At 51.6% G+C, this 22,328-nt stretch overlaps 1 protein-coding gene across 1 annotated transcript; it reads right to left on the bottom strand.

Moving 5' to 3' along the window:
• Nucleotides 1-19,221: 19,221 nt before the first annotated feature.
• Nucleotides 19,222-21,825, bottom strand: LOC123365276 (lymphocyte antigen 6E-like). The gene is made up of 3 exons (XM_045007994.1): nucleotides 21,774-21,825; nucleotides 19,765-19,884; nucleotides 19,222-19,379 (listed from the first exon to the last, which is right to left on the bottom strand). Exons 1-3 carry the CDS (start codon nucleotides 21,823-21,825, stop codon nucleotides 19,222-19,224), a joined length of 330 nt encoding a protein of 109 aa, XP_044863929.1.
• Between the last annotated feature and the right edge of the window lie 503 nt (nucleotides 21,826-22,328).

Here is a 22,328-nt window from a genome sequence, read left to right as displayed (position 1 = left end):
TGCAGACATTTTAGTTGTTTCTGCTTGGCCTTGCCCCAATTTCTCACCAGATTTACTGCCTGTATCACCTACCCATTGGTATTGACACTATCTTTCCTCCCATTGTCCATTCTTCTACTGTCTGTTGTTCCTTTCTCCATTGCTGTAGCCTCTTTTCCTTGGTTTTCCTCCCTCTCAATATTAGAATCAGGCATGGGAATTGCATGAGCGTCTCCCAGCCTAGTTTAAAGCTCTTTTAATTGATTGTACCAACATGTATCCAAGAAGTCTATTTCGCTCCCTACTCAGGTGGGGTCCATCCCATGAGAACAGTCCTCTGTCCGTGAATGCATCTCAGTGGTCGCACATTCAAAAGCCCTCCTTATACATCAAGGCCTGAGTCATATATTCCCAAATATATTTCTCAAGAATGTTCACGGAAAGTGAAGTTGTTGCAAATATTCGTGCAGATGACTCCACATAGCATGGGGTTATCTTGAGAGTCAGTTGTGAGCTAGAAGGCTGTCCAATCAGAGGCCAGAAATAATACAATGTGATTTTAGGTGACCAATCACTCAACACAAGTGCTGAGTTTGAATAGTAGAGGCGGACAGTGTGGGATGGAGTGGCCCATGGGCTGAAATCCCCCACAGAGATTCACTGAGCCACTGCAAACAGCAGAGGAATGAGTTAAAAAAAAAAATTTAAAAAATCACAGTCTGTGTGCAAACAACTCTGAACTCACCCAATGAAGGAGGAGTTGTGAACTGTTCACCTAGATCTGACCTCAGATACATGCAGGATGTTAGCATGCGGCAGGGCCATGGCGGATCTGCTACAGGACTAGGGTGACCAGACAGCAAGTATGAAAAATCGGGACAGAGGTGGGGGGTAATAGATGCCCATATAAGAAAAAGCCCCGAATATCGGGACTGTCCCTATAAAATCGGGACATCTGGTCACCCTGTACAGGACTGAAATGTGTAAGTCATGTTGCAGACAACTGCATCTGTATTCGTAATGTAGATGGAGCCCTAAAAGCTTCTTTCTAGAAGGGGTTTTTTAAGTTCCCTATTGTCACCGAGGAGACAGGGCGTTGGAGGGATGGATGGGGAATTTCTCTCTCTGATGGAGAGAGCAGCCCACAAAGTTCTCCTCCTTCCTGGGTCCAAACGAGGCCCAAAGGAATGTCCTCTCTTTTCCATTGTGGTAAAAAAGCCCCCCAGCGCAGTGTCAGCTGGCTGTTGTGTTTCTTCACACAGCGCAAAATCCATCTGATGTCAGTCTGAGATGAATTTAAGAGGAAGGAAATCACAACAGAAAGGGCTTCTCCAGGAGAGAGCACGGTGTGCGTCATCTCTGGAACAGGCTGCAGCAACTCTGCAGACAAAATGGCTGCTGTTTCCACCTGGGCAGGATTCTTCACATAGGAAACCAAATGCAGCAACCGTTCAATGTACATGGCACTGGCCATTTCTTCCCTTTCTGAGCAACAGCAGGGCCCTCTAGTGTAATGACGCTCCACTGCCGCCCCAGCCATTTCCCTGAAGCCCCGATGGATTCATTTGTAGACTAGGGCTCTTCCTGAGTTTCAGCTGGACCTAATTCTGATGGGTGGTAGGTGCCTTCAGAGTATTTCTATATGTGATTATGCCGTTATCTGGCCGGGGAGCCCTTTCCAAAGGGTGACATCTGGCAGTTCAGGGACAACATCAGCCATCTCAGTGTTTCCCCATTGTAACCTCCCTGGCGCCTGAAACCTTTGAATACAGCAAGCCATCATGCCATGTCGCTGTGAGTTACCACAGGCTTACACCTCTTTTGTTACCGGGATTTGAGCTGAGCATGGCAGGTTTGGGCAAAAACTTGGGCAGGAAGGGAAGGGCCGTGACGAACTACACTGGCTCTGTCCAGACAAAAATTATTACCATAAGGAAACAGCTGGTTTAGAGGATTCTTGGAAACAATGGGCAGAGAACAGTATTGTGGAGGAAAAACGGTTTGGGGCCCAAACTTTGATCAAATAAACTGTATGTATGGCCTGGAGGCAGGAGGGAGGGGGCAGGTAAAAGGAGAAGGGTAGAAAAAAATTAGAGAAACAAAACTAACCATTTGTGATTAATAGCTGCCCGGTGGCAGAGCAAAAAACCGCAAAGGGCAAAACTAAGAAAAACAGGAAAAGCTTCCTTTGCTTGATCCCGTAGATGAATGTAAAATGTTAAGGAAGTAGATGTAATCTTGTGGTTTTATCCTATATAAGCTCTCGTATTTTATCGGGGTGGGGGTGGGGGGTTCTGCCGCCTTGGCTGACTCCCCCATGCATGCATGCTTAATTAATCAATCAAGGAGCCTCAGGCTGTCTGTTGGGATTTTGGGGTTCCCAATGAATCAGATGCTGGGCAGAATCAAGGGACTTCGATTCGATGCGATTCGATTCGATGCGATTTAATTCAACAAGGCTTTATTCAGTGTGCACAAAGGGAGAGCCCCGGTACAAAAATCAGGCAGAGTCCCTCCAGCAAGGAGCCCCCCCCCCCCCGCATTGTTATTTTATAGCACATGGCACTTACATAACAAGTTACATAACCCAAACCTCTAACTAATCATATTCAACCTTTCTATACATGGATTTGTTCATCACATGCTTATACTTCTCCACTCCACATGTTGAGCTCACCCCACTCCCCCTGGCCTTCTCTAGACTGTTCCTGGGAGTCACAGCCTGCTTCCCTAGGTATAAGCACCCTGCAAACCACATTTTATCCACAATGAACACAAGCATGCCCTTCAGCTTCCCCATTTGGTTTTGGGGCTAAGAACAATTCCACTAACACCACTTCCTTGTATTTATTAGGGGCAATGATTAACTTTATCAACACTTAATGAACTACAATTTTGAGAACAGAATGGAATAATACATAATAATATTTACAATAAAAAGAGTAAGTCCCCATTCCCTTTGCGAGAACACAACCCAAATCCATCCCCATGGAATCTTTGTTTCCACAATAGCAAACCCTTCTATTCACTGACTCACTGTAATTGCCTTATCACGTCTTTAATATATATTTTTAAAAGGCTTCACACAATAGGAAGAATGAGATGTTTATGCAAGGCTGGCCTGCCAAAGCCTAATCCAAAATCAACCGTGTGGTCGATTTTCCAAAAGAGTATCTTGAAGAGCTTCCAGAGGAACTGAAATCATAGATAACTGAATATGTTCCAAATCAATAGAGATGCTATGAGGGACTGAGGAATTAGCCAGCCAGTAAATAGATCAGAGGTGGGCAAAGTACAGCCCAGGGGCCACATCCGGCCCACCTTGCCTGGCCCTTGAGCTCCTGGCCAAGGAGGCTGGACCCTGGCTACTCCCTTGCTGTCCCCGCAGGGGACAGGGAGCAGGGGGTGGTTGGATGGGGCGGAGGTTCTGAGGGGGGTGGTCAGGGGACAGGGAACGGAGGGGTTGGATAGGCATGGGAGTCCCAGGGGGCCTGTCAGGGGGCGGGGGTGCAGATAGGGGTCGGGGCAGTCAGGGGACAGGGAGCGGGGTGGGGTTGGTTAGGGCATGGGGTCCTGGGGGGTGTGGTTAGGGGCGGGGGGTCCCGGGAGGGGGCGGTCAGGAGAAAAGGAGCAGGGGGTGGTTGGATGGGGCGGAGGTTCAGAGGGGGGCCAGAAGTGGGAGGAGGTGGATAGGGGGCAGGAGCCAGGCTGTTTGGGGAGGCACAGCCTTCCCTACCCGGCCCTCCGTGCAGTTTCGGAACCCCGCTGTGGCCCTTGGGCCAAAAAGTCTGTCCCCTGAAATAGATAGAAAGCCATTGTCTATAATCTATACTAAGGGCAAAGGGTGTGGATCAGCTTGGCTTAGTATGTCCTGTCACGTGTCCCCACAGTGCTTGGCTGCCGGGTAGCAATAGCCGCCTGCTATTTAACACAGTTGAAGGGGTTTGTACTTTGAATGCAGAAGGTCCCAGGTTCGAGCCCCCTGATAACCCTGGTGTCTATAGATACCACACAGAGCTGTGCTTCATTATACAAGTAGCTCCTTTCCCAAAGTGGGACCAATTTATACAGCCTGGGGAGAGCGTCTGTGTAGCCCATAGGACTACCTTGCCTTCATTATATTCAGCAGCAATCCAAGAAACCTAGTATCAGAGGGGGAGCCGTGTTAGTCTGGTTCTGTAGAAGCAGCAAAGAATCCTGTGGCACCTTATAGACTAACAGACGTTTTGCAGCATGAGCTTTCGTGGGTGAATACCCACTTCTTCGGATGCAAGCAGAAGAAACCTACAGGCCTGTATCCTGTCAGACAATAGCTGCAGCAGTTAGCAGGAGGCCTGTGACCTTTGGTGATTTCCATGGCAGCCAAGGAGACTCAGAACCTCTTAGTAAGTGCTCAGCGCCACTCAGGATTGGGCCCTAAGCCAGTCTCATTCAACCCCCGCCCTACACATGTTCAGGAGCCCAAGAGTAGGCAGAAGGACCTTGGTCAGCAGTGCTGTCTACCGGCAGAGGGAGGGCTAATGACAGGATCGCTCCACCCCGGAAGCTGAACACGGATCGTCGTCCCAGGGCGAGGGGAGCAGCACCGCTCTGGCCTGGTCACCTGGGGCCTGCGGGCAAGTCTGAGGTATCCCCCTCAGCAGGTCTGAGGGGTGGCTCAGCAGCATTGTGTCAATTGTTTTGCATCGCTCTACTGCCCGTAGTGCCCGCTGCGTGTCCCCTCATGCTGCAAATAAGCCATTTTCCACAACTACCACCGGTGCACGACTCACCACACACGGCTCCCCTGTGGCTGGGCTCATCCGCCCGTGAGTTGGAGCAGCCTCAGAGCTGCTCTAGATTATGCCTGGCTGTCAATGGCCTTAAGGGGCTGTTCCACATAGCCACGTAGGCACTCCGCAGCCACACACCTCTCCCCCGGGATCACCTGGAAACCAAGAGGGAAGTGCCATACAAGTCACTATGGCATCTCTGAGTCACCCACGATCCCCCTCCCCACACCTGGAAGGAATCCTCCACGGGACAGATCCACTGGCTTTCCAGCTGCTTTGCACCACCCAATGCAGCACAAGCCAGCTGTAGCGGGGCCCAAGATCCGGCCCAAGGTTGTGAAGGTAGCACAACCTATTTGCTTGTGATTATTGGATTTGCGTTAGCTAACGAACGATAATTCCTCCAGGCTGAAGCCATAGCAACGAAAACAGGAACAGAAACAATTCCCTATGCCTACTCTGGCTGAGTCAATAGTGAGGGAGTCCCCTCAGCTGCCAGAGTGTCCTAGATCTTACCACATCAGCGGGCCAGTCACACGAGTCCTTTTGTATTGCATCACAGAGGGTGCAAAGTGACGCTCGTTTATGTTTATGTTATGCCTCCAGGCAGCATTGTGTTAGGTACTGTACAAATACATTGGAGTGAGCCATGGTCCCTACCCCAAAACGCTTACAAACCACTGACCGAGGGTATATCGTAAACCATGTTGTATAGCTGGGGGGCATGAGACCCAGCGAGACTAAGGCCCAGAGCCTCAAAGATATTTCGGCATTTCACCCCCATTGATTTCAATGGCACTTAGGTGCCTAAATATCTCTGAGGATCTAGAGGCCCCCAAACTGTGGGGTGCTCCCCCCGGGGGAGTGTGGAGGAATGTTCAGGGGACACAGCTAAGGCCCAGACCAGCCCCCACAGGGGGTGGGGAGGGAGCACCACCCAGCTCCGCTCCTGACCCTGGTCCTGGCTGCCGGCCCCATGCCCGGGGCTCTGCTCCCAGACCTGGAGGCCAGTCCCACACCAGGGGCTCCACTCCCGGGGTCCCGGCTGCCGGCCCCGCGCCCAGGGCTCTGCTCCCAGACCTGGCTGCCAGTCCCACACCAGGGGCTCCACTCCCGGGGTCCCAGATGCCGACCCCACGCCCAGGGCTCTGCTCCCAAACATGGCTGCCAGTCCCAGACGAGGGGCTCCAGTCCCAGGGTCCCGGCTGCCAGCCCCGCACCCGGGGCTCTGATCCCAGACCTGGCGGCCAGTCCCAGACCAGGGGCTCCACTCCCAGGGTCCCGGCTGCCGGCCCCGCGCCCGGGGCTCTGCTCCCAGACCTGGAGGCCAGTCCCACACCAGGGGCTCCACTCCCGGGGTCCCAGCTGCCGGCCCCATGCCCGGGGCTCTGCTCCCAGACCTGGAGGCCAGTCCCACACCAGGGCTCCACTCCCGGGGTCCCGGCTGCCGGCCCCACACCCAGGGCTCCACTGCTGGGGCTCTGGGTGTCGTCTTGGCCCACAGTCAGGGCTCCACTCCTGGCCCCGCCCCTGCCCTCAGCTATGGCCCCAGCCTCGGCCCCCTTACTCCTGTCCATCCCCCCTCCCCGGAGCCACAGCCCCACTCCAGCCCCACAGGGAGTGCAGACAAGGGTAAGGGGGGGGGCGTGACCCTGAAAAATTTGGGGACCACTGATCTAGACCTAAGTTACTTGCCCAAGATCATCCAGGGAGTCTGTGGCAGAGCCAGGAATTGAACCCAGGGGTCCTGAGTCCCAGCCCAGTGCTGTAATCAAAAGATCCTCCTTCCCCTCCGGGTGTTTTATAGATATAAGAAAACAAAATCTCTGCTCCATTCTGGCTAAGAAAGGACTCACAACCAGTAAATGCACCAGACCATGGGGGGCCAGAGGGACTAGCAAGCAGGGATCCGCCCCCAGGGGGTCAGGAGGAAATGTGCTAGGGATTTCCCCCCCTTTTTTTAATTTGTCTTGTTGCATTACTCGTTAACTGGCTTTTGTTCGCTACAGTGGTCTGGGGCAGACACAGCAATAGAGGAACTGCTAAAAGCATAGCCGGTTGGTTTTGCCTACGCTTGTGGTTTGATATGAAATATGTTCAAGAGACCAAATAACCAAGCTCAGTCAACATGTTCTCTAAAGACAAAGCAGCACAATGCAGAAAAGAAAGGGTGACCACCATACCAATCCTTCTGGGAAGCTTATGGCTGCAGCGTGCAGTTCCCCTTACCCAGGGGAGCTTCCAAGTACACCCCCAAAATGACCTAGATTTATATCAGCTGTTGCTGAGCTACAAGCACATTGTACCCCACCTATGACTGACATTTATCCTTCAGTTTTTTAGCTTGTTTGCCTGGTCCCAGGGCATTCCAGTCCTTATCTTGGATTTGCATACTTCATTCCAAACCAGTTGCCTGTGAGAATCCTTCCCTAGCTTGTACCAGGGCAGAACATCCATGTATCTTGGTTTGTCAGGTTTCCTATCCGCCTATGTCAAATGCTGAGCTGTGCAATGCTGGGTATTCAGGGATTTATACCTTAGCCCAAGAGAGCAAGCGTGAGCAGATTGCAATTTAGCACGGCTACCCAATGCCCATGGTCAATATAATCTATTCCATATTAGTACCCTACCCATAACACCTGTTCCTGTGCATGAGAGTGTATATAACTTACATGGACTGGCCGACAGAGGGCGCCGCTGGAGTTAGTGGAGTTCAGTGGCGGGACGCTAGAGGGAAGAATCAGAGGTGTAGCCGTGTTAGTCTGGATCTGTAAAAAGCGACAAAGAGTCCTGTGGCACCTTATAGACTAACAGACATATTGGAGCATGAGCTTTCGTGGGTGAATACCCACTTTGTCAGACACATGTGAGTTTCCCCCACGAAAGCTCATGCTCCAATACGTCTTTTAGTCTATAAGGTGCCACAGGATCCTGTGTCACTTTTTAGAGGAAAGAAGTGAGTTTTAAAGAGCGAGAACTGTGGTTGCCAGGTGGCTGGGAGAGGAGAGACTCTCTTCATGTGTAAAAGGATTGGTGAAAGGCGTGAATGTATCTGGTATGAGTCTTTGAGTCTCAGGCCAGGGCAGATAGCAGATCCCAAGAACCCCATGTTGGCCTGTGGCTTGGATGCAAGAAACAGGCAAGAATCCATCTTGATGGTTGCGGTGGAGAGGGTCCATGCCCCACTTTGGAGCAGCCACGTGGTTGCAATCAGGCATCCTGGGTGAAAAGCTGAGGGCCTGGAACCAGCTCTCTGGAGCAGCTGGCTGCAAGCGCTCTGCTCTTAAAGGGGCAGTAGCATGTTAGAGGCTTTCCCTTCACCCCCTCCCCTGGTTCTTCTCACGCAGGCAGAAAGCAGACTGGAAATCCAAAGTGTAGGCAATGCGATGTTTACTGGGGTTAGTTTCAAGCAAGCATATCCATGGCTCTGACACTGCAGAGCCTTTACCCATGTCCCTGTTCCCTAGTCCCACTTCCTCCTTCCTAGCAGGCCCAAATATACCTGTAGTGCCCACCCCTGGTCCAACCGCTTACAACTTATGGCCATGTTCCGTTTTGGAGGGTCATGAGCCTGCGGTCTTGGTACCACCTCTTTTGTAGCCCATTGGAGGGGTAAGGGGTGTGGTTATGTACTGGCTTTTCTTTGGCTCTTAGTGTTTCTTATGCCCCCCACCCCCAATTGCCCCTCCTGACTGGTTGCTTGACCTTGGCTTGAGAAAGGAGCCAGGCAGCATTTTAGTGTATGCTCGTATATTACACCCCCACCCTGCCCTGTGACACTTTTAACTCGATCCCTTAGCTCTTCTCAATGTACTAACAAACCCACCTGGCTGGGCAGATGCAACACATGGTGTCTTTGTTCTTCCTTCACACATGTTAGTAGGGATGTAAGAGTCAGACCCAAACTTCTATCTCAGGCTAACAAACAGGCCTATGTACTGGCACAGCACCATATTGTGCGGCTGCATGGAGAGCCCCCCAGCCCCCAGGGTAGATCAGCAAAGCTGGCCGTGCAGCCAGACCAAGAGGTTTTTCCAGCAGCCGCAGTAAAAGATCCTCTCCCTTAAAAGACGTGCGAGTGCGCGGGCATCGGAGCCCCGCCCGAGCTCCAGCCTGGAGGCGGGGCCCTGTGCGTTTTGCCGTTCTACCTAGCAGAGTTGAGTACTTGGCATGGCAAAACAAGCTGGTGCCTAGGGCGGCAAAATGTAGGGGGCAGCAAAAGGCTGGGGCCCCAGCTCATCCTGCCGCTGCGAGCCGAGGAGCGGCCCGTCCCCTGCAGCCGGGGGAGAGGGGGGGCCCCTTACCGGTAGCGCGGCCCCACCTGGCTGCAGGGGACGGGCCGCTCCTCCTCCGCTTGTTCACGCGCCGGTCCTTTAAACAGCGCTGCAGCCGCTTGGCTGGGCGGGGGGAACTAACCTCCGCCCCGCTCAGAGCTGCGTGGTCAGGGGGTGGGGCTGCAAGCTCCGGGCCGAGCGGCTCCTCCCCTCCCCACGCGGCTCTGAGCGGGGAAGAGCTCAGCCCCCCCCCCCCCCGAGCCAGGCGGCTGCAGCGCTGTTTAGCACCCAGGCGCGCGGTGAGCCGGGGTAAGCAGCCGGGACCGGGGGGTCGGCTAAGGGGCAGGGAGTCCCGGGGACACTCAGGGGGCAGGGAGAGGGCACAGGTTCTGTGGGGGGGGCAGGGAAGGGGGGGTTGGATTGGGGGGGTCTCAGGTGGTTGTCAGGCACCCCCTGACCCCATTACCCCCCAGGCCCAGCCCTGACCCCCAGCTCCAAGTCCAGCCCCTCTGAGGTGGGCACCCCCCAAACCCATCCTCCCCACCCAGCCCTGACCCCCAGCTCCAAGCCCAGCCCCTCGGACCTGGGCACCCCCCTGACCCCATTCCCCCCACAGCCCTGACCCCCAGCTCTGAGACCAGCCCCTCTGAGCCAGACACCACCCTGACCCTATTCCCCCCACAGCCCTGATCCCCAGCTCCAAGCCCAGCCCCTCTGATCCAGACACCCCCTGACCCCATTCCCCCCACCGCCCTGACCCCCAGCTCCGAGCCCAGCCCCTCTGATCCGGACACCCCCTGACCCCATTACCCCCACAGTCCTGACCCCCAGCTCCAAGCCCAGCCCCTCTGAGGTGGGCACCCCCCCAAACCCATCCTCCCTACCCAGCCCTGACCCCCAGCTCCAAGCCCAGCCCCTCTGATCCGGACACCCCCCTGACCCCATTACCCCCTAGGCCCAGCTCTGACCCCCAGCTCCTAGCCCAGCCCTTCAGACCTGGGCACCCCCCTGGCCCCATCCCCCTCACAGCCCTGACCCCCAGCTCCGAGCCCAGCCCCTCTGATCCAGATACCCCTCTCACCCCATTCCCCCCACAGCCCTGACCCCCAGCTCCGAGCCCAGCCCCTCTGATCCGGACACCCCCCTCACCCCATTCCCCCCACAGCCCTGACCCCCAGCTCTGAGCCCAGCTGCTCTGAGGTGGGCACCCTCCGACCCCATCCCCCCCACCCCAGACCCCCAGCTCTGAGGCGAGCCCCTCTGAGCCAGACAACCTCTGACCCCATCTCCTCACAGTCCTGAGCCCAGCCCCTGTGAGCCGGGCACCCCCCAGAGCCCAGCTCCCCACCCAGCCCTGGGCAACAGCAGCACCACCTCCAGGCAGTGACAGCCCATTGGCACCAACCATCACCCAGCAACAGCCCATTTTGTAATTGCAAATGTATACAGACCAGTAAAGCATTTAATCTTTTTAAATAATGTATTTGGTGTATTTTCAAATTATTACAAATTAATTTTCACTAGTTATTTTTTACATTTCCAAATACATGTTACTATAGTATTGCAACTTTTTTTTATGGAAGGGGCCCCCAAAATTGCTTTGCCCCAGGCCCCCTGAATCCTCTGGGTGGCCCTACCCAGTGTGTGTGAGGAGCCGGGGAGGGAGGGAGGGAAACGGGGTCCCCTGGAGCCGAGCCCTGGCTGCGATGGTGGCGAGGGGCTCCTGGAGTGTGTGAGGAGGTGAGCGGCCGGCTGGGTTCGTCGGTGCTGAGCAGGTACCCCCCCAGCCGGAGATCCTCGCCTTCCCGCCCCCCAGGGCTGGGCCAGGGCACCGTGAGGCTGAAGAGCAGCAGGTCATGGGGACCAGAGTCTCAGCTGGGCCAGGGCTCGGCTGCAGTGTGCTGGTAGCGGATCCCACATTTGGGGGGGAGCCCAGTACTGGGGCAACAAGGGGTGTGAGTGGGGGGCACTGGTGGGCGGGGGGGGGGCCTCATGTCTGGGAGGGGGGGGCAGCCAAAAAATTTTTTGCTTGGGGCAGCAAAAAACCTAGAGCCGGCCCTGGTACTTGGCTGAAATCCTGTGTTTTAGCTGCGAAATCTGTTGTTTTTCTGCAGCCAGCTGCCTGGCTTCCGGATCCTGGTGCAGTGCCTTAGCCACCAGGCCATCCTACTGTGCTCTGCTTCCATAACCAAATGGCCCCAAACAGCAGGAAAAATGGACCATTTGACCACCTGGCCTTTAGTAAACTCCTCCTCCTGAGCCACTCAGCCAGTTGTGTCCCCTGCTGCCCTGTGGAAGGCCTATGCAAGGCCATTGGCTCTCCCCTAAGTGCGGCATGGGGTACCATTGTGGCCAGGCGGCATCTTCAAGGGGTGTCAAGGGGACAGGCACATGTTCATCATTGTACTATATTGAAAACCGTGTTAAAATTACAAGCAATCACTTTAAATTGGAAAGGGTTTCCTGGTCCTGCTTGTAGGCTAGGGTTCTCTGAGGGAAGCATGAGATCTGGGTCCTCAACAGTCTGCAAAACAGCAGTCTAGAGCAAAGTTGGGGGAGTTGCATCTTGCTGCCTTAGGGAGCAGCCTGCTTTGTCTCTCTCTGTATTTGTTTGCAGTGTGTTAGATTTCTGGATTTTAAGAAATAAAGTAGTGTTGTGTTGCAACTAGGGCTGTCGAGCGATTAAAAAAATTAATTTCAATTAATCACACAATTAAAAATATTAATCTTGATTAATCGTGCTGTTAAACAGGAATGGAATATCATTTATACAAATATTTTGGATGTTTTCCACATTTTCAAATATATTAATTTCAGTTACAACACAGAATACAAACTGTACAGTGCTCACTTTATATTTATTTTTTATTATAAATATTTGCACTGTAAAAATAAAAGAAATAGTATTTTTCAATTCACTTAATACAAGTACTGTAGTGCAATCTCTTTATCATGAAAGCTGAATTTACAAATGTAGCATTATGTGCAAAAAATAACTGCATTCAAAAATAAAACAATAAAGCTTTAGAGCCTACAAGTCCACTCAGTCCTAGTTCTTGTTCAGCCAATCACTGAGACAAACAAGTTTGTTTACATTTGCAGGAGATAACACTGCCCTCTTCTTATTTACAATGTCAACTGAAAGTGAGGTGTTCACATGGCACTTTTGTAATCGGTGTTGCAAGATATTTACGTGCCAGATGCGCTAAAGATTCATATGTCCTTTCATGCTTCAACCATCATTCCAGAGGACATGTGTCCATGCTGATGGTGGGTTCTGCTTGAAAACGATCCAAAGCAATGTGGACCGAAGCATGTTCATTTTCATCATCTGAGTCAGATGCCACCAGCAGAAGGTTGATTTTCGTTTTTGATGGTTCGGGTTCTGTAGTTTCCACATTAGGGTGTTGCTCTTTTAAGACTTCTGAAAGCTCCACACCTAGTCCTGCTCAGATTTTGGGAGGCACTTCAGATTCTTAAACCTTGGGTCAAGTACTGTAGCTATCTTTAGAAATCTCACATTGGTACCTTCTTGGCATTTTGCCAAATCTGCAGTGAAAGTGTTCTTAAAACGAACATATTGGGTCATCCTCTGAGACTGATATAACATGAAATGTATGGCAGAATGCAGGTAAAACACAGAGCAGGAGACATACAATTCTCCACCAAAGAGTTCAGTCACAAATTTAATTAAAGCATTATTTCTTAATGAGCATCATCAGCATGGAAGCATGTCCTCTGGAATGGTGGCAGAAGCTTGAAGGGGCATATGAATGTTTAGCGTATCTGGCACGTAAATACCTTGCAACGCTGGCTGCAAAAGTCCCATGTTTCTCTTAGCAATTGGCTGAACAAGAAGTAGGACTGAGTAGACTTGTAGGCTCTAAAGTTTTACATTTTTCTGTTTTTCAGTGCAGTTGTGTAACAAAAAAAAATCTACATTTGTAAGTTGTGCTCTCACGATAAAGAGATTGCACTATGGTACTCGTATGAGGTGAATTGAAAAATACTATTTCTTTTGTGTATCATTTTTACAGTGCAAATATTTGTAATAAAAATAATATAAAGTGAGCACTGTATACTCTGTATTCTGTGTTGTAACTGAAATCAATATATTTGAAAATATAGAAAAACATCCAAAAATATTTAATAAATTTCAACTGCTATTCTATTGTTTAACAGACCGATTAATTTTTTTAATTGCAATTACATTTTTTGAGTTAATCGTGTGAGTTAACTGCAATTAATTGACAGCCCTAGCTGCAACCTTTCAGGAATTCATAGATTCCAAGGCCAGAAGGGGCCCTGATCTCCTACAGTCCAGAGAACTTCCCCAAAACAATTCCTGGAGCAGACCTTTCAGAAAGACATCCAAACGTGATTGAAAAATTGTCAGTGAGGGGGAATCCAGCAGGAAGGATCCGTGGTAAATTGTTCCAATGGTTAATTACCCTCGCTGTTAAAAAAAATCGCACCTTATTTCCAATCTGACTAGGTCGAGCTTTAATTTCCAGTCATTGGATCGTGTTAGATCTTTCTCTGCTAGATTGTAGAGCCAATTATTAAATATTTGTTTCCCATGTAGGTACTTATAGGAAGAGGATCTTTGGAGAGAGGGTTGGTCTATGTCTGTGTGTATGATGTGAACATGCAAGAAGAGGGGGACGGGGCAGGAAGCCACGGTCCCATCACTTTTAAAAGGGCACGAGGGTAGGGGCTCTGGGAGAAGGGGCAGCGTGAAGGTGGGGGCTGCGGGAGAAGGAGTGCCACGGGAAGGCAGAGCCATGGTTCGGACGCCTATGCCATCTCCCCAAATTTTAAGGGCGCTTCCCCCGCTGCTGTGTGAACATAACAAACATCAGCCTCGGGTCTGTCACACAAATGGATCAAACACTTCTCCTAGCCTGGCTGGCCTCCTTCTGGCTGCTGCAGGTCTCTGCTGGCTTCACGCATGCTCCAGGAACCTTTCCTTGTGCCAGTTCTGCTGCTCTGGTTCCCTGCTGCCTATGCCTTGCTGAACGCCCCATGAGTCAGTTTAGGATTCCGTCTGCAAAGAGCCCATATTAACAAGCATTGTTTTACAAACCAGTCACTGTTCGGTAACATCAGCTCCCCCTCGTGGAGTTCTGCTTGGTTTTTAGTTACACTCCTGTGGCTCCAGCTAATCTCAATTTTCAAGGGGAAGGTTTTTCTCCTGGAAAATGCCACTTTGTTGAAATCAAAACTTTCTGCGGGAACATGTCAATTTCGACCACATTTCATTTTGAGGGGGGGAAATGGAAACATAGCATTCGGGGAATGTCCAAAAAAACTTCAAAAACAGACTCCAAAGAGAGACTGCTGAACTCGAATTAATATGCAAATTAGATACAATTAACTTAGGTTTAAACAGAGACTGGGAATGGCTGGGTCCTTACACTAATTGAATCTATTTCCCTATGTTAAGTTCTCCTCACACCTTCTATGGGTCATCTCAATTATCACTTCAAAGGTTTTTTTTCTCCTGCTGACAGCTCATCTCAATTGATTGGACTCTTCCAGTTGGTATGGGTACTTCCACCTTTTCATGTTCTCTGTATGTATCAATATCTCCTGTCTGCGTGTTCCATTCGATGCATCCGAAGAAGTGAGCTGCAGCCCACGAAAGCTTATGCCCAAATAAATGTGTAAGTCTCTAAGGTGCCACAAGTACTCCTGTTCTTTTTGCGGATACAGACTAACACGGCTGCTACTCTGAAACCATTCCAATGCTGGCATGTTTGGAAAGGAATATTTGGCTTTTCAGTCAGAAATTTGTTTATAAAAATAGAAATATTTTTAAAGGTCAAAATCCAGCCTTTTTTACTGTATCAAAACGAAATCTTTCAATTGATCCCAAACTAATTTTTTTCAAAAATTCCATTTAGTGGGGACGTCTCGGTTTTTCGTTCCAGTTTGGAATGAATTTTTTTTCAAGATGTCAGGATATCCTGCAGAACAGAAACTCCGGTTCTGGACCAGTTCTGCTCTGGAGGGGGAAGTCTCTCTTCCCTGATCAGACAGGTCCTTCAATCTGCGTTCCCAGTGCATGTCAGACGCAGTGTGGCCCTTAAAGCCATCTTTCTCATCGACTTTAAGGCCACAAGGGGCCATCGTGATCAGCTAGTCTGACCTCCTGCACATCGCAGGACCTCACCCCCCCACCCCCCCACCCCCACACACACTCCTGTAATCAACCCAGAACCTCTGGCTGAGTTACTGACGTCCTCAAAGCTTGATTTAAAGACATCAAGTTCCAGAGACTTCACCATTTCTTCCGGTTCAAACCAGCAAATGACCCAGGCCCCATGCTGCAGAGGAAGGGAACCCCCCCGTCCAGGGTGTCGAGCAAACTGACTTGGGGAAAATTCCTTCCTGACCCCAAATACGGTAATCACTTAGACCCTGAGCATGTGGGCAAGACCCACCAGCCAGACTCCTGGGAAAGAATTCTCAGGTGTAACTCAGAGCCCTTCCCATCTAGTGTCCCATCACCGGCCGTTGGAGATATTTGCTGCTAGCAATCGCAGAGCGGCTACATGCGCTGTAGGCAGTCCCACCATACCCTCCTCTCCATAAACTTATCAAACTCAGTCTTGAAACACATTAGGTTCCCCCCCCCCCCCCGCTTCCCTCGGAAACCTGCTCCAGAACATCACTCCTCATCTGACCCATCCTCCAGCCCAGAGGCGCCGACCTTCTAATATGCCTGGGGGTGCTTGATCCCCACTCGTCCCAGACCTCGCAGGCTAGAAGAACAATATCTTGTACTTTTCCATTCAGTGGACAGCTGCTTTCCATCTTGTGATCTCCGAGCACTTTGCAAACATCAGGGCGAATTCAGCCTTATGCAGGAAGCTGGCAAAAAGCCACGGTACCACTTCAGGCTTCAAACTAGGCATTTTATAAATGGGAAAACTGAGGCACAGAGCTTTACCCCATAACAGAACCCAGCTCTCCTGGCTCCTATGCCTGTTCTTTAACCAGCAAAGTCTCTTTGATCCCAGTTTAAATTTGGTAGCTAGAGTTAGTGTCTCTCCTATGCTGAGAACCACTTGTTGCAGATGGTATGACGTGGGAGGGATATACTGACAAGGAGCCAGTTACACTTCTCTGATTTCATGGACCAATCTGCATCAGGCAGTGGCCTGGGCCTTTGTGGGAGCTAGAGCAGCTTAGTGGCTGCTCTAATTTATGCCAGCTAGCTGTGGTGCCTATGGGATCATACACCAGGTGAAGATTGGTGGATGCTAGTTTTCCCTTCTTGCCCCCGACACACTAATTACACTGGAGAGGGGTGGACAATGTAAGAGCTGCCTATGATGGAGATATCCTATCCTATCTCCTAGAACTGGAAGGGACCTTGAAAGGTCATTGAGTCCAGCCCCCTGCCTTCACTACTGATTTTATGCCAGATCCCTAAATGGCCCCCTCAACAATTGAGCTCACAACCCTGGGTTTAGCAGGCCAATGCTCAAACCACTGAGCTATCCCTCCCACCCATCTTTATGTCAGCTGTGTTCCTCCAACTAGGGGAGTTCTAGCTCCTTTGAGCTGCTTAAGCGGTACATAGGAGCCACTATTCAGAAGAGAACCCGGCCTTTTTGTCTTTAAATATGCCCATACCTGTTTTCTTTATGTGATACTGATGATGGCATAAAAGAATCACAGAGAAACTTCTTTTCAGCGAAGCAAAAATGATTTTTAATGACAATCTACCAAACAAAACCTGACCAGTTAATAGTTCTAGGACACGTATCCGCCAGTGCTATCAAATGTTGGTTGCATTTATTATCTGTCACACACGTGGGATTCCACAGAGTTTTTGCAGAGCGGCCCAGTGCAAGGCTGCAAAGGGTATGGTGTAAAAGGTACAGAAAACACCTGACACACAAACATAGTATGGTGAGTAAATTAAAGCATTAAATCATAAAGAGCAATGTCAGAGGGAGAAGGAGGTTAACTGCTTCAGGGAAGGGAGAAAAATGTGCATTATTAGATGATGTTTCAAAGAGATCATGGGCTGATGCACAGATAAAAGATGGCTGTTCCACATGGCAGGAGCTGCGGAGAAGGAGCCACTCATGCCAACAGCTGGGTGATGGTGACAAGGGCCAGAAAGGCCAGTGTTAGGGGAATGGGGAGCAGATTGATGAGAGAGAGCAAATCCCGGAAGATTCCTCCTATACAGAATCACAATCCAGCTTAACGAGGAGTCATTTGTTAAAGTAGACAGCTACAATCCCAGACACAAAGAAATAGGCTTCCACACAACTCAGGTCCTCTCTTTGTCTCCCTTGTTTACCAGGGGCCCTTCCTCAGTTTGCATCTCTACACAAGACAGAGAGACATCTAGTGGCAGAATAACTTACTGGAGGAAACCATGTTACAGATTGAGGGCAGTTTTGAACTGGGTCCGGAAACGAATGGGGAGCCCAGGGAGTTGTTTGGGAATGCAGACGGTGAGCTCACACATCTTGCAGAGGAGAAGCCAACATATCCTGGAGTCCCGGCAGCTTGGATTTGGGAAGGGAGGGAATTGTACAAGTTCTGGCAAAAGAGGAGGTGGGATTTCAGCAGAACAGGGGCCGAGGCAGCAGCTGGGTGGCAGTGGGAAGATCTGCAGATGTGGGAAGAGAAGGAGGGTCTAGATCATGGATATGAACAGAAGAGACAAAAGAGATGTCTTGGGGGTCCCATCTGTCCAGGAGATGGTGCTGAATCTGGGAGTCTGCCTGCTCAAGGCACGCAGAAAGGGGGACGACGGAGGGGTTAAAATGCATGCAGAGAAGTGCAGCTATATAAAAAGTGTCACCAGAGCTAAACAGGAAGTGGCTGAGAGGGAAGCGGGAGCTTGGCCAAGCGGAAGAGGCGTAACCAGATGTGGGGAGGGAGGTGTGACAGCGGGCAGAGACACGCTGACAGAAGAGAGCCAGGGATGGCTGCCTGGCTACGGCAATGGGGTAGGAAGAGGTAGAATGATCCACAGGGCTGGAAGCTGCCCTGAGGTGAAGTCTGGAGCCCAGGCACTTGGATGTAATAATAATAACCCTCCCTAGTGCTTAGCCCACCCTTTCCATCTATTGCTCTCAAAGCACCTTGCAGAGGAGCTCAGTCCTAATGTCCCCTGTTTACAGACGTGGAAGCAACTTGCCCAAAGTCACCCAGCAGGCCGGGGGGGGGGGGGGGGGGGGGGGGGCGCTGGGAACAGACAGGGCTTCTGAGTCCCAATCCAGAGCCTTCTGGCAGGCCACACTGCCTCTCCTGCTACCATGAACCCAGGGCCAGGATTTCAAAATCGGGGTGAGGGGATGCTCCCTTCACCAGCAGCAGACAGTGAAGGGCTGGTGAGAGTCTCATAATTTTGCCTTTGAATTTTACTTCCTTTTTCACCATTGAGATCGCAACCAATGTGACATGCCCCATCGTGATAGACTCCAAGGGCCCAAGCTGGGTAGCATAACACAGAGAAGGTTCAGGGGTGACTTGATCACAGTCCAAAAGTTCCTGCCTGGGGAGCAAATATTTAATAATGGGATCCTCGACCTAGCAGAGAAGGGTCTAACACGATCCAATGGCTGGAAGTTGAAGCTAGACCAGTTCAGGCTGGAGATCAGGTGTAACATTTTTAACAGTGAGACTAATTAGTCAATTTACCAAGGGTCGTGGTGGATTTTCCATCAGTGGCAAGTTTTAAATCAAGAGGGGAGGTTATTCTGAAAGCTCTGCTCTAGGAATTCTTTGGGGGGGCAGTTCTCTGGCCTGTGTTATCCTAGTGTGACACTGACTAGAAATGTCTGTAGGAAAGGAAATATTATAGAGACTGGCTGGGATTGCACCAGAACCCCTTTCTGCAGAATAGCGTCTTCCTGCCTCGCCTGGCCATAGGTGGCAGCACCGTTCAGCCCAGTCCAACGCCTAAGACTGCACAGTAGAAGATGCTGCATCTTCCAAGAGATGTGCCAGCTGACAGAACCCCAGAGTGAAAGGCAAGAGAAGCTATTTGTTCAGAAGTTTTGAGGCAAAGCCTGGCTGATAGGATACATCGTTAACCCCAATGTACAGAAGGTGTCGGTCTCTTGCTGGGGAAATCTGAGCAGGTTCTTCAGGGTTAAAGCCCCTCTTTTCCCGGCACATCACAGTCCAGCTCTAAGAAAGGCCCCAATCCTCTTACCCCATCAGTGAGGACCTGCCTTGGGTGCCGGCTTCCCACTCAGGTTGCACAAGGAGCTCTCGCAGCAGGCAGTGGAGTAGGAGGCTATGCCCAGGTTGATATTGAACTGTGGGCAGGTTGGGGAGCATTTCTTGGTGATTCGCCTCTTGGCTGTCCACATGCCTTAACCAAGGAGAAGAAAGAGAAAACTATTATTAAAAGGTCTCTCCCAGAGGTCTGAAAGCCTATGCAGGAAAGGATTTAGATCTGATCTCCAGGAGTCTCTAGGAGACTACAGTAAAATTATCCCGCCATTCACCTCTCTCTCAACCTTCCCATCCCCCTCTCTCATTGGGATCTGGATTTCATACCCCACAAAGGTTGGGGTGTTTGAACCAGGGGTGCTCATTCAGCCCTATAAGGTTCTCCACTTTCCTAACATGCTAGGTCAATAAATCCTAGACCCGTCCCCTGGCAAAAGCCACTATGAAAAATTTGTACAAAACCCACTGTTCTCCACTCTCCAGGAGTTATTCCCTAGTTGCCAGTCAGTGATCTTGGCACGTACCAATCCCCGCATAACCAACAGTCGTCAGGCAGTGCTTGTCCACATCCGAGCACTTTGTGATCTTCAGACAGCTCCAGTTGTTGGATTGGTTTTCGCACGTGAAGCACCACAGCGAGTCAGCTGTGGAAGGGAGACACGGAGGAGTTAGACATATAGAGTGGTGTGGCCACTCCGGCAGCCCAGCTCTCTCATTCACTGTTCTGTCAGCCAGGAGTTAGCCCACTGATGCCCGTGCAGTGAGAGGGGAACTGAGCCCACGGTTCTAAATCGATCCACCCACCCTGCAACAACTGCCCTTCGGCCGTGCTCCCAAACTGTAGTAACACTACCCTCTCACACTGGATCTGGGGATGGGGAAAGCGTTCAGTGCGTTGTACCACCAGAGCAAAGCTTTGAGAGAAAAGGAAGTCCTTGTGATTAAAGGCAGAGGAAGCCAGGAGAGACAGGTTCTTCCATGAACTTTGCTTGTGACCTTCGCTAAAGCACTAAGGGCTGATTGGAAGCTCAGTGAGGACCATGGGCGTCTTTCCACTGACGCATTGTCAAGCCACCAACAGCTGGGTAAGAGCCTGGAGCCCAGGCAGGAGAGGTCTCAAACCGGCAGGAAGCAGCTCAAGGAGTTGCTCTGCGAAAGGGCTGGAGGCAGGTGAGGAATACAGTGACCTGGCCAGAGGGCTGAGTCATGAGACGGGGCAAATCACTGCAGGCTCTGAGGGGCTTTCCACGGGGGGTACTGAATCAAAGAGGCTGCCACAAGCCCACCTAGCCACAAGGGGGTGCACTCTCTGGTGAGCGACCCCCTCCCTGCTCTCACTATGTACCTGTGCAACAACTGGCACAAGGGGGCTCTGCCCTAGGCTGGCGCCTCTAGGTGCAACTGTATAATAGAAATAATAAAAACACCAAAACAAACCCGCTCGGACACCTAACCAAACCAAAGCCCACTAGAACCACCCGCAGCCTGGAGCAAAAACCCCCTTAAACCCACCATACCGACCGGAAAAAGAAATGACGTGAGCTAACTAGACAGCTGCACGCGCCCAGGGCAGGGTGACCAGACAGCAAATGTGAAAAATTGGGACAGGGGATGGGGCCTATATAAGAAAAAGACCCCAAAATCGGGACTGTCCCTATAAAATTGGGACATCTGGTCACCCTAGCCCAGGGCCACACACTGAAGTCAATAGGAGATTTGCCAGTGACTTAAACAGGACTAGAGTCAGCCTCCAAGCCAGAATTAATGTGCAGCCCTGCACTTAGCCCGCAGAAGCTTTTAAACAATGCTGGGTTTGAGTTATCGGAGCACAGAAACCTCCCTGAAAAACGCCCTTCTCAGGGAGGAGGGTGGAAACTTCTTCCTCTTTTCCCCCATCAGAAACATTCCCTTCCGGGCTGAGCTGGAGCCTTGGAGCCCCGTCGGCTCACAGGAGAATGAGTGGAGACAACGGAGAGCAGGGCTTTCCCACAGCACCGCCCTTCGCCCGCCGCATCTCTGCTGCACACGCTACGACGGTGCCTCATATTTTTCTTGCTAGCCCAGAGGGGAAGATGCTCCCCTGATTCCCCATCGTCTGGATGAGGTCGTACAGGGGCCACAAAATCCACGAAAACCCTTTGCTGGGCGGGGGGATGTTACACCTGGGGGGGCAGCGGGAGGGGATTTGGGTCCTGACCCTGCGGGATGGGTGCCCCTGAAGAAGCAGCTCCTGCCCCCAGAGGTGTAATGGAGGTGGGGGAAGTTGGGTGCTGCCCCTGGCTTGTGGGAGATCACAGCAGCGTATCTTATACTGCAGGACCAGCCTGGCTCCCTGCTCCAACCCACTGGCTCTCCCCACGGCGCACCCGTGGGGCCCTGCCACCAGGCTGCCCCGCCCCCTTCCTTGCCCCGGTGCTGTCGGTGCCCCTAGCTGGGCCGGGCTGGGTCTGGTGGGTCGGCAGCATCCCCTGGGCCCCCACTTGCTCAGGATCTTGTTTGTCTAGCAGCACGGGAGCCTCTCTCGACGTCTCACCTTGCTGCGCGCACAGGACGACGGCCAGCAAGACAGCCAGGAAAAGCTTCATCTTCTCTGGATCTTGGCAGCGTCCTGGTGTGAACAGCTTCTCCCAGGGCAGGATATAAATCTCCCTGGTTGGATTTGGTGACTAGGGAGACAGCAATTTTGAAGGCTGGGTCCTGCTGGGCTGGGTCAACCCTCGGGTTGGGAGGGGTGGAATGTGCGTGGGAGGCTCAGTTCTGTCTCGCCCTGTCCTGGCAGGGTGGTGTGATGGGCCCGCTGCAGAGTGAAAGGTCCTGACCCTTGACTGCGCTTGTTTCTGTATGTTGTCCTTCTGCCAGGAGCAACCAGGGCCGGCTCAGTGTGTAGGGGTTCCGCCGAGCATTACACAAGAGAATTGGGTCGAGCCCGCAGCCAGTAGTCTGGGAAAACCAAGCAGCACCCCCGGGCACTTCTAGGAAGCAATTTTGCCCCACTCACAAGCACAGAATCTGGGTATAACAAAAGAAAACGTACTAAGAGGCAGAGGGAATCCGGCATTAATGTGGGAAAACATCACCGCCACAATTC

This window comes from Mauremys mutica, chromosome 2 (genome assembly GCF_020497125.1).
Source record: "Mauremys mutica isolate MM-2020 ecotype Southern chromosome 2, ASM2049712v1, whole genome shotgun sequence".
In the NCBI taxonomy this organism is placed as follows: domain Eukaryota; kingdom Metazoa; phylum Chordata; order Testudines; family Geoemydidae; genus Mauremys; species Mauremys mutica.
The sequence above is the reverse complement of the archived record's forward strand: the minus strand, read 5'-3'. Positions and strand labels throughout refer to the sequence as shown.